General features: G+C 37.1%; 1 protein-coding gene across 2 annotated transcripts in view; it reads right to left on the bottom strand.

The window, feature by feature from the left end:
- The window catches only part of CCSER1 (coiled-coil serine rich protein 1), a 1,276,721-nt gene that overhangs the window by 1,096,867 nt on the left and 163,198 nt on the right, over positions 1 to 16,656 (bottom strand). For both annotated transcript variants that reach the window (XM_068975615.1, XM_068975616.1), the window contains exon 4: positions 14,388 to 14,508. In XM_068975615.1, the coding sequence (XP_068831716.1) occupies positions 14,388 to 14,508 (121 nt within the window). The remainder of the gene's footprint in view (positions 1 to 14,387; positions 14,509 to 16,656) is intronic.

Here is a 16,656-nt window from a genome sequence, read left to right on the forward strand (position 1 = left end):
ATGGCTTAGAAATACAGTCTTGCCTTATCCCAGACCTGTGAGTTAGGTTTTTAAACTCCTACTGTAGAGTTCTTTCTTTTCAATCATTGATAAAATTACTGTTCGAATTCCATATGGCATCTTCAAATATTAATTATTCAAATATTTACTATGCTAATACTGAAAGATTAACAGTGGCTATGCATTAATCAAATCTAACTATTTTCAATTTGACAGTGTCAGACAACTATAATAGTGGACCTACTTTCTAAATTAAAAATAATTTACTTTACTTCAAAAATAAATAAAATTAATCAATTCTCCAGTATCTCTGAGTACCTACTATTTATTTTCATCCTAAGTATTACAGAAGATTAAAAAAGATTTTGTTATGAAAGAAACTCAAATCTAGTAGACAGAAAGATAATTCTCCTTTAGGAATTAAGCAGACAATAACATATTATGAATAGGTAATGTTGAGGAAATATATAAAGTCATAAATTCCATAAAATACTACTTTTTGTTATACATCTCCTCTCTATCTTCATGACCAATTTATTCCCACAAGAAATATCAAATCAAATGTTTTACTTGTTTGTATCCAGAATTAATCTGTTTTACACTTAAATATTGAATGCTTAAAAGGATACTTAAAATCTTACAAAGCAAATGCTATTGTCCTTATTTTGTTAATGAGATACATGATTCCAATAAAGTTAATAATGTTTCCTACGTGGTTCTGCTATTAAGTAGAGATGTTGTATTTCAAAGCTTTTGATTTTTTTCTACTAATCTATCTCCCTTGAGAGGCAAAAATTAGGAAATTAATATCACTTAATATAATCTTTATGGTATTATTAAATAATTATGTTATTATATACATAATAAATTTAATTGAAATCTTTCATTTATTGGGAAACAGAATTTTTCCATGGGATGATGTTAGCAGGGGCAGTTAAAAGTTAGCACCATCCTTTTTATCTGTGCATGAGAGCTACTTTCACTACAATTGTGATGCAACTGTAGTCTCTTAGTGATCTGATAAATGGTATTTATATCACACTATAAAGACTACAATGGTAGGTACTACACTGCACTGATGAACTGAAACACTTCAGTCATTTTACCAGGCTGTCCCAACTCATCTGAAAAACAGCATCTGCATGTTCATTGTACAAAGAATGATTGTCAGATTAGATGCAAAATGTTACAATAGGATTTTTTGACTAGTCTGCACAAGAGACTGGATATTATGATTCACTAAGGAGCAGAAAGTAAAAATAACAACAATGAATATAGGTAAGCAGTTTCTCCAGGGATTTTTATCTATTATATATTAAAATCCACTGGTTCTTAAGTAAAACATGAAGTTTGAAAACAATCAACTATCTTGAATCTTTTTTTTTAATTGAATAAACCAGTAACTGATGAGACCACATCTTCCAAGAATGTGAATAGATGAAAGACCACATTTTCCAAGAATGTGAAACAGAGAAGGATCCTCTTACAAGCACCCAGCAGTAAACATACTCCTATCACCAGGTTGACAGGTGGACGGGTGAGCCAGAACAATTGGTGGAAGAGTTTTAGGCAGAATGCACTTGGCTCTCAGGCCTAGAAATGGGCACAGGAGTGGTCTCTTCTGGGGACTCTTCCTGGCTCACTCTCTTGCAGTTTCCTTACTGACAGTGGATAAGTATCTTCTGCTTCTATCTCCTGGGTCTTCTTGTCCCTCCAGATAGTTTACAAGAACTACCCTCTCCCTGATCAGCTCTGAGAGTTCAAGATGCTCCTGCTTTTGCAGCTGGCCAGACCAACTTCACTCTCTAGGTTTCCTCGGCAAGTTTTCCTCCGCTTCAGTTTTCTGAGGCATAAATCCAGCATTTGACATTAGTGTTTCTAACTGCAGGAAACAGCTTGAAACTCTGTCTGAGTGATTCTCTTGAAGATTTTTCACTAGCCTTGAGAAAGTGAAGTAACTAGAAAGTTACTTCTCCCAACTCCAATCCTCCTCCAAAAGCTGTGGTGGAGACTCAAATTTAGGCCACAGTTCTCTCCACAGAAGTCTTTCCACTCATCTCCTCTGACAGCCCTCTCTATCTTTGAATTAACCAAACTCACAAAATAGGTATTGTTTCTTTTGAAAATCTGCATGGGAAGAGGGTTGTTTAATATTCATAAGAGTATCCTCATACTTACCATACTTATGACTCAGTTTTTTTAAATGAAATTATGTTCATTAAAAGTCACAATTTATTAAAAGACATCCCACCAACTGGAAGAAAAATTTGCAATGCTCACAGCTACTCAAGTTGGGAAACCTAAATATATACAGAACTTCTCCAAGTAAATACAAAAGAAACACAAATTTCTTAGTAAAGAAATGGACAAAAGATATGGATAGGCAATTTATGGAACAGGAAACATAAATATCCAATAAACACTTACAAAGACATTCAGTATCACTAGAAAGAAGTCAATGTAAATCAAAACCACAATGAGATGCAAGTTTACACCTATAAGATCGGCAAAAGTATAAAACTTTACAAGGCTAAAAGTGGACAAAGGTGTAGACAATGAGGACCACTGGAAAATGGTTTAGTACTGTCTGTTGAAGGGGAAAATGTATGTCTCTTACAACTCTGTCATCCTTTCCAGAGAAACCTTACACCAGAAGCCCATGAATGTTCATAGCAGGGAGGTTTGTGAAGCAAACATTGTAAGCCATGTACATATTCATTCACAGTAAATTGGATAAATAAGTTCTGATACATTTATATAATAGAATATTATACAGCAAAAAATAACTAAATGGGAACTATAAGATAAGCATTTACCAGCACACTACTGTGTGGTAGCTGTGCCTCCTTTATCCCTATAGCTCATGGGCCATCAGAAGGAGCTAACTCTCCTTGACTGGTCCCAGGACAAGAACTAGGACCTCTGTGGGGATGATCTTGGGAGGTAGACTTAGGCGATAAATGAAGAAGACTTTCCTAAACAGCAAGGATGGCCAAGGACACAATAAGCTGTCCTCCAAAGGATGAGCTGTCTGTCACTAGAGGTATGTGAACAAGGGTTGGGTAACATTTTCATGGGCAGTATATCGAGCATTGAATATCAGTCCTGTAAGGGCAGATTCGGATATTGTTGTTGTTGTTCAGTCTCTCAGTCATGTGTGACAATTTGTGACCTAATGGACTGCAGCACACCAGGTTTCCCTGTCCACCACCATCTCTGGGAGCTCATATCTGTTGAGTCAGTGATGTCATCCAACAATCTCATCCTCTGTTGTCTCCTTCTCATCCTGCCTTCAATTTTTCCAGCATCAGGGTCTTTTCCAATGAGTCAGTTCTTCACATCAGGTGGCCAAAGTATTGGAGTTTCAGCTTCAACATCAGTCTTTCCAATGATTATTCAGGACTGATTTCCTTTAGAATTGACTGGTTGGATCTCCTTGCAATCCAAGGTACCCTCAAGAGCCTTCTCTAACACGACAATTCAAAAAGCATCAATTCTTTGGTGCTCAACATTCTTTATGGTCCAACTGTCACATCCATACATGACTACTGGAAAAACCACAGCTTTGACTAGACAGACCTTTGTTGGCAAAGTAATGTCTCTGCTTTTTAATATGCTGGCTAGGTTTGTCATAGCTTTTCTTCCAAGGAACAGGTACCTTTTAATTTCATGGCTGCAGTCACCATTTATACTGATTTTGGAGCCCAAGAAAATAAATTCTATCACTGTTTCCATCATTTTCTCATCTATTTGCCATGAAGTGATGGGACCAGATGTTATGATCTTAGTTTTATGAATGTTGAGTTTTAAGCCAGATTTTTCACTCTCCTCTTTCACCTTTATCAAGAGGCTCTTTAGTTCCTCTGTGCTTTCTGGCATTAGTGTGGTGTCATCTGAATATCTGAGGTTATTGATATTTCTCCCACCAATATTGATTTCAGCTTGAGTTTTACGCGGCCTGGCATTTTGTATGATATACTCTGCATTTAAGTTAAATAAGCAGGGTTAAAATACCCCTTTCCCAGTTTGGAACCAGTCCGTTGTTCCATGTCCAGTTCTAACTGTTGCTTCTTGACCTGTATACAGGTTTCTAAGGAGGCAGGTTAGGTGATCTGGTATTCCCATCTCTTTAAAAATTTTCCACAGTTTGCTGTAATCCACATAGTCAAAGGCTTTACTGTTGTCATTGAAGCAGAAATAAATGTTTCTTGTTTCTTCTGGAACTCTCTTGCTTTTTTTTAATGATCCAGTGGATACTGGAAATTTGATCTCTGGTCTCTCTTCCTATTCTAAATCCAACTTGAACATCTGGAAGCTTTTGGTTTGCATACTGTTGAAGCCGATTTTGGATAATTTTGACCATTATTTTACTAACACATGAAAAGAGCTGGATACAGATGACCTTCACCCAGAAGCCCTGTGGTGCTAAGATTCAGTGAGTTTGTAAGGTGAGGTCAAAGAGGACAGGACTGTAAGGTGAGGTCAAAGAGGATAGTTACTAACCAAACTCTGACACATGTATGTGATGAAACTGCTCACTAGTAAAATGGTCTGGACCTTGGCACATGCAACAGTATGAATAAATCTCAAAAACTTGCTGAGTGAAAGAAGCCTTGCAAAAGAGACACAAAGTACGTGATTCCATTATGACATGCCTCAGTTTCTGATTATTTTTTTTTAATGGGAAAGTTTTAAGGCACCTGTTGGTAGATACTATATAAAGGCTACAGATCAGTATAGGAGGGAAATTATTAGTAAAGAATCATAAGACTTTACATAAGAACCTACATAAAATTTTATTGTTGTTGTTCAGTAGCTAATTCTTGTCTGACTCTTTGTGACCCCCAAGGACTGCAGCATGCCAGGCTCCTCTGTCCTCCACTATCTCTCAGTTTGCTCAAATTCATGTCCATTGAGTTGGTAATGCTGTCTAACCATCTTACAAAATTTATTTACATTTATGTGCCTTTTCAGTGAGAATCAGTGATGACAATTCAAGAATACATTTATATGTGTTTCCCACATTTAATTCTGTTGATAATATCCAATATAAATTAAAAGACTATCACAACTCTCCTTCGAATAAACTACTACTATTTCAAAATAACATGTTAGGATTATCACAGTAATACATTTATGTGCATTTTCAGTGAGAATCAGTGGTAACAATTCAAGAATACATTTATATGTGTTTCCCACATTAATTCCATTGATAACATCCAATATAAATTAAAAGAATATAAAAACTCCCCCTTGAATAAACTACTACTAATTCAAAATAACATGTTAGGATTATCATAATACATTATCTTATCATGATTGCAATGAGTAATCATTTATTCTTGGTAAGGGCTTGGTATTAACTTCTAGTTAATAACTACATATAACTTGCCTTGGTTCTGAAAAATATATTGACTTAGTTCAGTTTTTACATTTCACCATCTCCAGTGGCAGCACCCTAGTCCAAGCTACTGTCAGCAATCACTTAAATGGTCTCACTGTAGACATTCAACCTGTCCCCCATTTAGAGGTAAGCTGATAAATATTAACTATGAGTTCTCTGGGAGGGGGAAAAGCCTTGATTTATAGAATTTGCCAATTATTGTGGGAAATATACCCATCGAGGCTGAGAGAAAACTTCCAGTATGAGATCACTGAACCTGGAGTTGGGAAGCTATGGTGACAGTTTAGCTCTCCCAAGCCAGCTCCATCATACCAATGCCCCCACTCATGCATGCTCTCACTTCAGTTGTGTCCGACTCTTTGGAACCTTATGGACTATATCCCCCCAGGTGAGTTCTTTACCACTAAAGCTACCTTGGAGGACCAACAATGCCCCACCACATCCAATTTGTTCCTAATAAGAAACCAGAACAAAGTTTTCAAAAGATAAATCTAATTGTGTCACTTTGGCCTTACTTAGAAGCATGGGTTTGTTTTTTATTTTCCTCCCCTTTACTCCCACCAGCTTTATTAAATTTCTCCCTGATCCTAGCCATCACAGGATATTTGAACAAGCCCTTATCCTGATGGTAAGTTCCACCTTTGCTTTTTCACTTACTTAACTAATATCCTCCATATCTTAGCTCAGGTGTCACTTCCTCAGTGAATTTTTCCCTGACCTTTTGACCATGTTAAAGCCTCTTAGTATAAAGTCTTGTACCATGATATATCTCTATATTACAACCATTGTCACTTCCACAGTCTCCCACTGTTTCAATTAATCAACTAATGTGTGTCTTCTTGATTATATCTAAGTTTAATGAGAAGTTTTCAAATAAAAAATCTCCAGCCCTGAGCACAATACCAAGAACAAAACAGATACTCAAGAACTATCTATTTTTATGGATTAAATTAATAAATACATGTCTACTTGAAAGGATGAGTGAACATGTTCCCCTGAAATTTGAATAGGAAAGTTGGAAATCAGGTGATAATAGAATCATTTGTGTGTTTCCAGTACAACTAGAGTTTGTTCAACAACTTTAGAAGATGTTGTTAAAGTGAAGTCACTCAGTCGTGTCCAACTCTTTGCGACCCCATGGACTGCAGCCCACGAGGCTCCTCCATCCATGGAATTCTCCAGGCGACATTAGGGAGTACTTAAACTTTTCCAAATTTAACATATATACAGTATGAACTTATAAAACCAGATAAAAAGAGCTGATAAAAATTTAAATTTATATGGTTAAGGATTCTCTAAGAATAAAACAGGTTAGTTTTACCTGTTATTTAAAAATATACTAAGTAATAGCATCCATGATCTCTCAGAATCATTTCAACAAACCATCCTGAGGTAAACAACATGAACTGCTACATGGAGGCCTTGAAACTTAGGCTGAATGACAAATTGGCTAAGGAATGCTTTATTGCTAAAAAATGAAACACTAGATTACATCTCTTAAGAAGTTTAGAACTCTCCCTGTAAAATAAAATAAAATCAGAAGTGCACAAAGAAATAACCGAGTAAATTCTCACTCCTGTTTTCACCTCCATACTTCTATCTGTACAATTTTCCATAAAATCCCTTCATTGCAGATATGGAGCCATGGTATGTATAAATAGATTCTGTGTATCTCAACAAAAATTTCTAAAAAGAAGCACAAAAAAGTAATCCATTACCAATCATGGAAACTGTATTCTTTCATTTTCCACAGATTCCAAATTTAATGTGCATTTCATGAGGTGCTCTTTCCTCAATCTGTGGTTTGATAAATATTTAGATTTGAGTAACATGCTAAATGTTACTAAGCCAATGAAACTAAGCCATGTCCTGTGGGGCCACCCAAAATGGGCGGGTCATGGTGGAGAGGTCTGACACAATGTGTTCCACTGGAGAAGGGAATGGCAAACCACTTCAGTATTCTTGCCATGAGAACCCCATGAACAGTATGAAAAGGCAAAATGATAGGATACTGAAAGAGGAACTCCCCAGGTCAGTAGGTGCCCAATATGCTACTGGAGATCAGTGGAGAGATAACTCCAGAAAGAATGAAGGGATGGAGCCAAAGCAAAAACAATACCCAGCTGTGGATGTGACTGGTGATAGAAGCAAGGTAGGATGCTGTAAAGAGCAATATTCCATAGGAACCTGGAATGTTAGGTCCATGAATCAAAGCAAATTGGAAGTGGTCAAACAGGAGATGGCAAGAGGGAACATCGACATTCTAGGAATCAGTGAACTAAAATGGACTGGAATGGGTGAATTTAACTCAGATGACCATTATATCTACTACTGTGGGCAGGAATCCCTCAGAAGAAATGGAGTAGCCATCATGGTCAACAAAAGAGTCCGAAATGCAGTACTTGCATACAATCTCAAAAATGACAGAATGATCTCTGTTCGTTTCCAAGGCAAACCATTCAATATCACAGTCATCTAAGTCTATGCCCCAACCAGTAACATTGAAGAAGCTGAAGTTGAACGGTTCTATGAAGACCTACAAGACCTTTTAGAACTAACACCTAAAAAAGATGCCCTTTTCATCATAGGGGACTGGAATGCAAAAGTAGGAAGTCAAGAAACACATGGAGTAATAGGCAAATTTGGCCTTGGAATATGGAATGAAGCAGGGCAAAGGCTAATAGAGTTTTGCCAAGAGAACGCACTGGTCATAGCAATCACCCTCTTCCAACAACACAAGGGAAGACTCTACACATGGATATCACCAGATGGTCAAACACCGAAATCAGACTGATTATATTCTTTGCAGCCAAAGATGGAGAAGCTCTATACAGTCAACAAAAACAAGATCGGGAGCTGACTGCTAAGACAAAGAGCTCCTTATTGCCAAATTCAGAGTTAAATTGAAGAAAGTAGGGAACACCACTAGACCATTCAGGTATGACCTAATTCAAATTCCTTATGATTATACAGTGGAAGTGAGAAACAGATTAAAGGGCCTAGATCTGATAGATAGAGTGCCTGATGAACTATGGACTGAGGTTCATGACATTGTACAGGAAACAGGGATCAAGACCATCCCCATGGAAAAGAAATGCAAAAAACCAAAACGGCTTTCTGGGGAGGTCTTACAAATAGCTGTGAGAAGAAGAGAAGCAAAAGCAAAGGAGAAAAGGAAAGATATGAGCATCTGAATGCAGAGTTCCAAAGAATAGCAAGGAGAGATAAGAAAGCCTTCCTCAATGATCAATGCAAAGAAATAGATGAAAACAAGAGAATGGGGAAGACTAGAGATCTCTTCAAGAAAATTAGAGATACCAAGGAAACATTTCATGCAAAGATGGGCTTGATGAAGGACAGAAATGGTATGGACCTAACAGAAGCAGAAGATATTAAGAAGAGGTGGCAAGAGTACAAAGAAGAACTATACAAAAAATTTTAACAACCAAGATAATCAAGATGATATGATCACTCACCTAGAGCCAGACATCCTGGAATGTGAAGTCAAGTGGGCCTTAGAAACCATCACTATGAACAAAGTTAGTGGAAGTAATGGCATTCCAGTTGAGCTATTTCAAATCCTGGAAGATGATGTGTGAAAATTTTGCACTCAATATGCCAGCAAATTTGAAAAACTCAGCAGTGGCCACAGGACTGGAAAAGGTCAGTTTTCATTCCAATCTCAAAGAAAGACAATGCCAAAGAATGTTCAAACTACCGCACAATTGCACTCATCTGACACACTTGTAAAGTAATGCTAAAAATTCTCCAAGCCAAGCTTCAGCAATATGTGAACCATGAACTTCCAGATGTTCAAGCTGGTTTTAGAAAAGGCAGAGGAACCAGAGATCAAATTGCCAACATCCGCTGGATCATCAAAAAAGCAAGAGAGTTCCAGAAAAACATCTATTTCTTTTTTATTGACTAATCCAAAGCCTTTGAAAGTGTGCAGCACAATAAACTGTGGAAAATTCTGAAAGAGTTGGGAATACCAGACCACCTGACCTGCCTCTTGAGAAACCTATATGCAGGTCAGGAAGCAGCAGTTAGAACTGGACATGGAACAACAGACTGGTTCCAAATAGGAAAAGGAGTATGTCAAGCTGTATACTGTCACCCCGCTTATTTAACTTCTATGCAGAGTACATCATGAGAAACGCTGGACTGGAAGAAGCACAAGCTGGAATCAAGACTGCTGGGATAAATGTCACTAACTTCAGATATGCAGATGACACCACCCTTATGGCAGAAAGTGAAGAGGAACTCAAAAGCCTCTTGAGAGTGAAAAAGTTGGCTTAAAGCTGAGCATTCAGAAAACTAAGATCATGGCATCTGGTCCCATCACTTCATGGGAAATAGATGGGGAAACAGTGGAAACAGTGGCAGACTTTATTTTTGGGGGCTCCAAAATCACTGCAGATGGTGACTGCAGCCATGAAATTAAGATGCTTACTCCTTGGAAGAAAAGTTATGACTAACCTAGATAGCATATTCAAAAGCAGAGACATTATTTTGCCAACAAAGGTCCGTCTAGTCAAGGCTATGGTTTCTCCAGTGGTCATGTATGGATGTGAGAGTTGGACTGTGAAGAAAGCTGAGTGCCAAAGACTTGATGCTTTTGAACTGTGGTGTTGGAGAAGACTCCTGAGCGTCCCTTGGACTGCAAGGAGATCAAACCAGTCCATTCTGAAGGAGATTTGTCCTGAGTGCTCTTCGGGAGGAATGATGCTAAAGCTGAAACTCCAGTACTTTGGCCACCTCATGTGAAGAGTTGACTCATTGGAAAAGACTCTGATGCTGGGAAGGATTAGGGGCAGGAGGAAAGGGTACGACAGAGGATGAGATGGCTGGATGGCATCAGTGACTTAATGGACCTGAGTTTGAGTGAACTCCAGGAGTTGGTGATGGCCAGGGAGCCTTGGTGTGCTGCAATTCATGGGGTCACAAAGAATCGGATGCAACTAAACTGAATTGAATTGTATTTTAATGTATTTAGAAGTCTATAGTTTAAAAATAATAAATAATTCTGAGTTTTAAAATTAATGTTACTAATATTACTACCTATTTGAGCATCCATTGTTTTGACTTCCCAGCATCCATACCTGCCTTCTTCTGCCAAGATGACCCATATTCTGAGAGTAGACCTGCTTTTTCCTCTTATCTCCACACTCTCCTCCAGGGTTTGTCAAGTCACCTGGTTCTAGTCAATCAAATCATCAAATATTCTTGGGTATAGTGATCGCTTCAACAGAGTCATGTCAAATAAGCTAAGCTGGTCAAAGCCAATGACACTCATATATAGGACACTCATTGTTTGGATTAAAGGGAATGAGAAACCATTTATTACCTCTGGATTTGATGAAAAAATAAAACTTCATTGCAGAACCTCCTGAAGGCACTAATATCACTAGAGGAACCTCTCTGAAAGTAGAAACTACAGATCAGAAAGCAGAGAAAAGAGATGCAGATCGAGAAAATAACTCTCCATGATATTGTCTGAGTACCAGATTTAACCATACTTCAGGAATTTTCTACCTCCATACTTTCAATTACATGAGCCAATTACAACCACCACCCTTGAATTTTCAGAAATCAATTTACATTGAGGCTTCTCTCATTGGTAACTAAGAGTTTTAAATTAATCACTACATCTGAATTATACTGTGTTCCTGTCATACAGTCATGAGAAAGTAAAGTATTAGTTGCTCAGTTGTGTTTGACTCTTTAAGACCTCATGGATTGTCACCCACCAGGCTGCTCTGTCCATGGAATTCTCCAGGCAAGAATACTGGAGTGGGTAGCCATTGCTTTCTCCATGGGATCTTCCAGCCACACAGCCATACCTATCACTTAATTCTTAAAACAGCAGTGTGAGGTATGGAGGTCATACGTAATCTCCATTTGATAGATAACCACTATTTGAATGGCTTCATTAAGCTCACACTGAACACACATGTTAGAAGGGATCTGAAATATGAGAAGTATATGCCTTTCTGGTCAGCTCAAATGGTAACAAAAATATAATACAAACATTAATGAAGTAATCAATAACTAATTGAATGTGAGTGTGAGGGAAAAACATATTGAAATTTTTAAGAAAATAAGAAAAATGATTGCTTTACATAAATATAGACATCAGAAGGAAAAAGCTTGAGGGGGCTAGTGCTAAGTCGCTTCAGTCATATCCAGCTCTTTGCAACCCTATGGACTGCCGCCTGTTAGGCTCCTCTGTCCATGGGATTTTTCCAAACAAGAATATTGGAGTGGGTTGCCATTTCAATCTCCAGGGTATCTTCCCAACCCAGGGATTGAACCTTCCTCTCTTATATCTCCTGCCCTGGCAGGTGGGTTCTTTACCACTAGCACCACCTGGGAAGCGTTTGAGGGGGATAGAGGAGTCATTAATTTGGTTCAAACAAACCTAGTGTAAGATTCTGGTAGGACACCTAGTTAGACAAGCCAAATGAAGAACTTGATACATTAGATTGCATTAGGAAGAGTCTTCAGGAGAAGAGTATGTATCTGTAAATCATCAGATCAATAATGTTGATAGTTGGAAGCTATGAAAGGGGAAACATAACTCAAACTTCCGTGGATTTTTAGATTTCAGATCCTTTAACAATATCACTTCACATAATACTCAAAATGACCCTGTAAAGATGGTGATATCATGCTCATAACAGATAAGAAAAAAAAAGACAAAGAGTGTAAAGTAAAATGTCTCAAATTTTCTCCTAATATGTAGAAAAGTTTTTAACTAATATCTCTCTGATTCAGAAAAACAAAAACAACACTTAAAAAAAAAAAAGACTAATCCTATTAAGGGAGAGTGTTTAAAAAAGAAAGTAGATTCAGAGAACACAGAGGAGTATCAGAGTGAATGTAGGGTAACAGAAATAACCAGTTAACAAGTACTGTCTACTTCAATATAGACCTAAGAATAAAGACGAATGAATATTTATGAAGTCACTAAGAATGGAAAATATATTTTATGTAAGCAAATAATACGATTCACCAGTTTTAAACAGAGTCACTAAAAGATAATTAAGGAATTTAAAATCCAACTTACAAATATATAAACTCACATACCTTGCAAAAAATGCATTTGAGTTTTCTAATATAATTCAACTGGCATATGTGAGATGTAACTTTCTTCCTATTAGACAAAAAAAGGCTTTTCAAACCTAAAAATTACACTATATTAACAGTAGTTCACTTTTAGATTGTATTAAAAATGAATTACAATCATTATTTCTGAATTGGTTAATATTTCTTTCCTCTACAATGAGAATATTAACACTATTTTCATGCCATCAAATATAAACATTGCTCCACTTGAATTCAACATTACTGTATATAACATTAAGAGATTTTCTAATTGATTTCACAGAGTATCAGACACTATCATATTCCAGGAAACTTCGTCTTCAGGAACATATCCAGGAGAAAGACATCAAGAAACAAACAAGTATGATAAAGTTAATCTAATAGATGAAAGTGAAAAAGGAGAGTTAAAAAGTTGGCTTAAAGCTCAATATTCAGAAAACTAAGATCATGGCATCCGGTCCCATCACTACATGGCAAATAGATGGGGAAACAGTGGAAACAGTGGCTGAGTTTAGTTTTTTGGGCTCCAAAATCACAGGAGATAGTGACTGTAGCCATGAAATTAAAAGACGGTTACTCCTTGGGAGGAAAGTTTTGACTAACCTAAACGGCATATTAAAAAGCAGAGACATTACTTTGCCAACAAAGGTCCATCCAGTCAAGGTTATTGTTTTTCCAGTAGTCGTGTATGGATGTGAGAGTTGGAGTATAAAACAAGCTGAGCACTGAAGAACTGATGCTTTTGAACTGTGGTGTTGGAGAAGACTCTTGAGAGTCCCTTGGACTGCAAGGAGATCCAACCAGTCCAACCTAAAGGTCCTGAGTCTTCACTGGAAGGACTAATGTTGAAGCTGAAACTCCAATGCTTTGGCCACCTGATGCAAAAAGCTGACTCATCTGAGAAGACCCTGATGCTGGGAAAGATTGAGGGTAGGAGGAGAAGGGGACAGCAGAGGATGAGATGATTGGATGGCATTACCGACTCAATGGACATGGGTTTGGGTAGACTCCAGCAGTTTGTGATGGATAGGGAGGCCTGGCATGCTGCAGTTCATGGGGTCGCAAAGAATTGGACACAACTGAGTGACTGAACTGAACTGAATAGAAGAAAACACTAGGTACTTCAGGGTAACTCCTTCTGTTGCCAGGAAGCCTTGGCAACACCATACATCCCCTAGTCTCCAAGCTAAGACTTTAAAGCAAGCATGGCAACACTTTCACAAGTTGGTTGTCCCTTTTAATTTACTTAATACATAACTAGAAATAAACCTAGTTTGTTAGATACTTCAACTTCATGTATCTTATATTTACTACTATGAATTTAATTCTTTCGGCCATTATAAGAAAAAGTATTATTTATTCAATAAAAGATCAAATTTAAATTTAAGTGACACTTGATCTGTTTAAATGGAAAAATATGCAAACTTTAACCAGTGTAAAGTTAAAAGTAACTTAAATTACTTATAAAGCACAAACCTGTTTAAGCCCAAGAAATGTATATATGAAAATGTTCATATTTTGCACCATTGAAGCTTACAACTATAAAATAAGGATTCCAAGAACAGTACATACATAATCATAGTATTAAGAAAATAAAGCCTTCAGTCTACTTACTCACATCACCGAGAAAAGGTATCAAAGTGAAACCTGAATGGTATATAGTTCAAACACAGAACCTCAGAAGACAGAAGTTATTCATTGAGGCATTACAGGATAAATCATTTTTTTTAATATGCATAATTTATTTCTGTTCTCTCAATATACTAATATCAATATATTCATTATAAATCACAATTTCTGAGGGATCTAACTTTGATCAGTTATCTAATTATCTAATAAAGTTTACAAAACTTGAAAAACCAAATGAACAACTTACTGTTTTGAAGGTTCACGCAATTTGAGTTCTTCTCTTTTCTTCATCTCTATGGGGGGTTCCACAGGAGTGAGAACTACAGCAGCACATGAAACCACAGAATGGTATGAATCCTCCCGGCAAACTGTTTTATTAGAAATAATAATCACAAATGTCATAATTATTTAACTATTCTTTTAAATTTCAGTCAAATGAGATAATTCAACTAAAATATTATCATTAAATTATCTTTAATTATCACTTTCTAGTCTGTCTTTCCACTGACCTTAGTACTTTTTCTTTTCTTTCTTTAAGCTACACAGTGGAAAATGTGTTGCCTACACTTTATAATTCTTCCATTTATAAAAGCTTTTCATTGAAAAATAAGTACACAAATTAAACACAGTTCATCTTCACAAGTGAGTGAGTGAGTGAGTGAGTAAAAGTCTGTCAGTCATGTCTGACTCTTAGTGACCCCAAAGACTATACAGTCTATGGAATTCCCCAGGACAGAATACTGGAGTGGATAGCCTTTTCCTTCTCCAGGGAATCTTCCCAACCCAGCAATCAAACCCAGGTCTCCCGCATTGCAGGTGGATTCTCTGCCAGCTGAGCCACAAGGGAAGCCCAATCTCCACAAATCACTACACAAATAAGAGATACTAATCATGACCAGTGACACACATACTGCCTCTTTCAAAGCCTGTCATGGAGATGCAGGCTGATACTCAGTTTAAGCACAGAGGTCTAAGTGTATAGGTGCATTGCTTCCTTCTCTCCCAGTAATAAACCCAGGTGACATTTTATAAAAAATGGATAATCAAAGGAAGTCATTTGTCAATAGAAATCAAAGTGCAGCAAAGAAATAAAAACTGATAGCAGTGGAAATGATATTTGAGTTGATTATAAATGAATGACCAATAATCACTGATCTCAGTACTCATTTCAAGAACCATGACTGGGACAATGATGTAGAAAGAAGCAAATACTAAAGATGACAGCACACATTCGTGAAAGAGAGGACAAAAATACAACTGGAGCATGCAAGTCAGCCAAATAGTGTAGAGCTGTGATCTCAAAGAAAAGAGATGTAAGAAATGATCCCAGTGTTCTTCAATTTTACCCTAAAAGTATCTGGTGAATTATTAATCTGCTTAGCACTGGAGTCTAAGATATAACACAGATGACCACTAAAAGCAAAGCTGAATCCGAAGCACTCTTGTGGCACTCAAGAGTCAAAGATTTCTGCCCAGCATGTGTCAAAGATGAGGAGCTGAGGTTTCCTCATCATCTCTCCAATACCATCAAATTAATTTTTTAACTTAATTTTCTCTACTTATTCTTGGCATGAGCTTTGAGTCCAAAACAAATAAATTTATCACAGCTGGGAGAATAAAACTATATTATATTTTAAATTTTCACTGTTGCCTTAAACACTGCTAGTGATGAAACAGACTAGGGATGAAAATTACTGATTCATTCCTCTGAGATAACATTCACTTATTCAACAAATACTTAGTAAAGTAACTTGTATATTCCAAGAAATATGCTTAATGGTAGTATTCTCCTATGGGCAAGAAAGAAATGTTCTCTCTTCTCCCAAGTTTTAAAAAAGTCTTAATTTCTTCTAGAGATCTCTCTCAAGAATTAGAGCAATAAACTTCTGACCAGATGCAAACATTTACCTAGATCTCTAGGAGGGAATACCAAGAAATGGGAATACCAGACCACCTGACCTGCCTTTGAGAAATCTGTATGCAGGTCAAGAAGCAACAGTTAGAACTGGATATGAAATAACAGACCAGTTCCAAATCGGGAAAGGAGTATGTCAAGGCTGTATATTGTCACCCTGCTTATTTAACTTACATGCAAAGCATATCATGAGAAATGCTGGACTGGATGAAAGACAATATGGAATCAAGATTGCTGGGAGAAATATCAATAACCTCAGATATGCAGATGAAAGTACCCTCATTGCAGAAAGCAAAGAGGAACTAAAGAGCTCCTTGATGAAAGCGAAAGAGGAGAGTGAAAAGGTTGGCTTCAAACTCAACATCAGAAAACTAAGATCATGGCATCTGGTCCCATCACTTCATGGCAAACAGATGGGGAAACAGTGGCTGACTTTAGTTTTTTGGGCTCCAAAATCTCTGCAGATGGTGGCTGCAGCCATGAAATTAAAAGACACTTGCTCCTTGGAAGAAAAGTTATGACCAACCTACACAGCTTATTAAAAAGCAGAGATATTACTTTCCAACAAAGGTCCATCTAGTCAAGGCTATGGTTTTTCCAG

This window comes from Capricornis sumatraensis, chromosome 7, assembly GCF_032405125.1.
Source record: "Capricornis sumatraensis isolate serow.1 chromosome 7, serow.2, whole genome shotgun sequence".
NCBI lineage: Eukaryota > Metazoa > Chordata > Mammalia > Artiodactyla > Bovidae > Capricornis > Capricornis sumatraensis.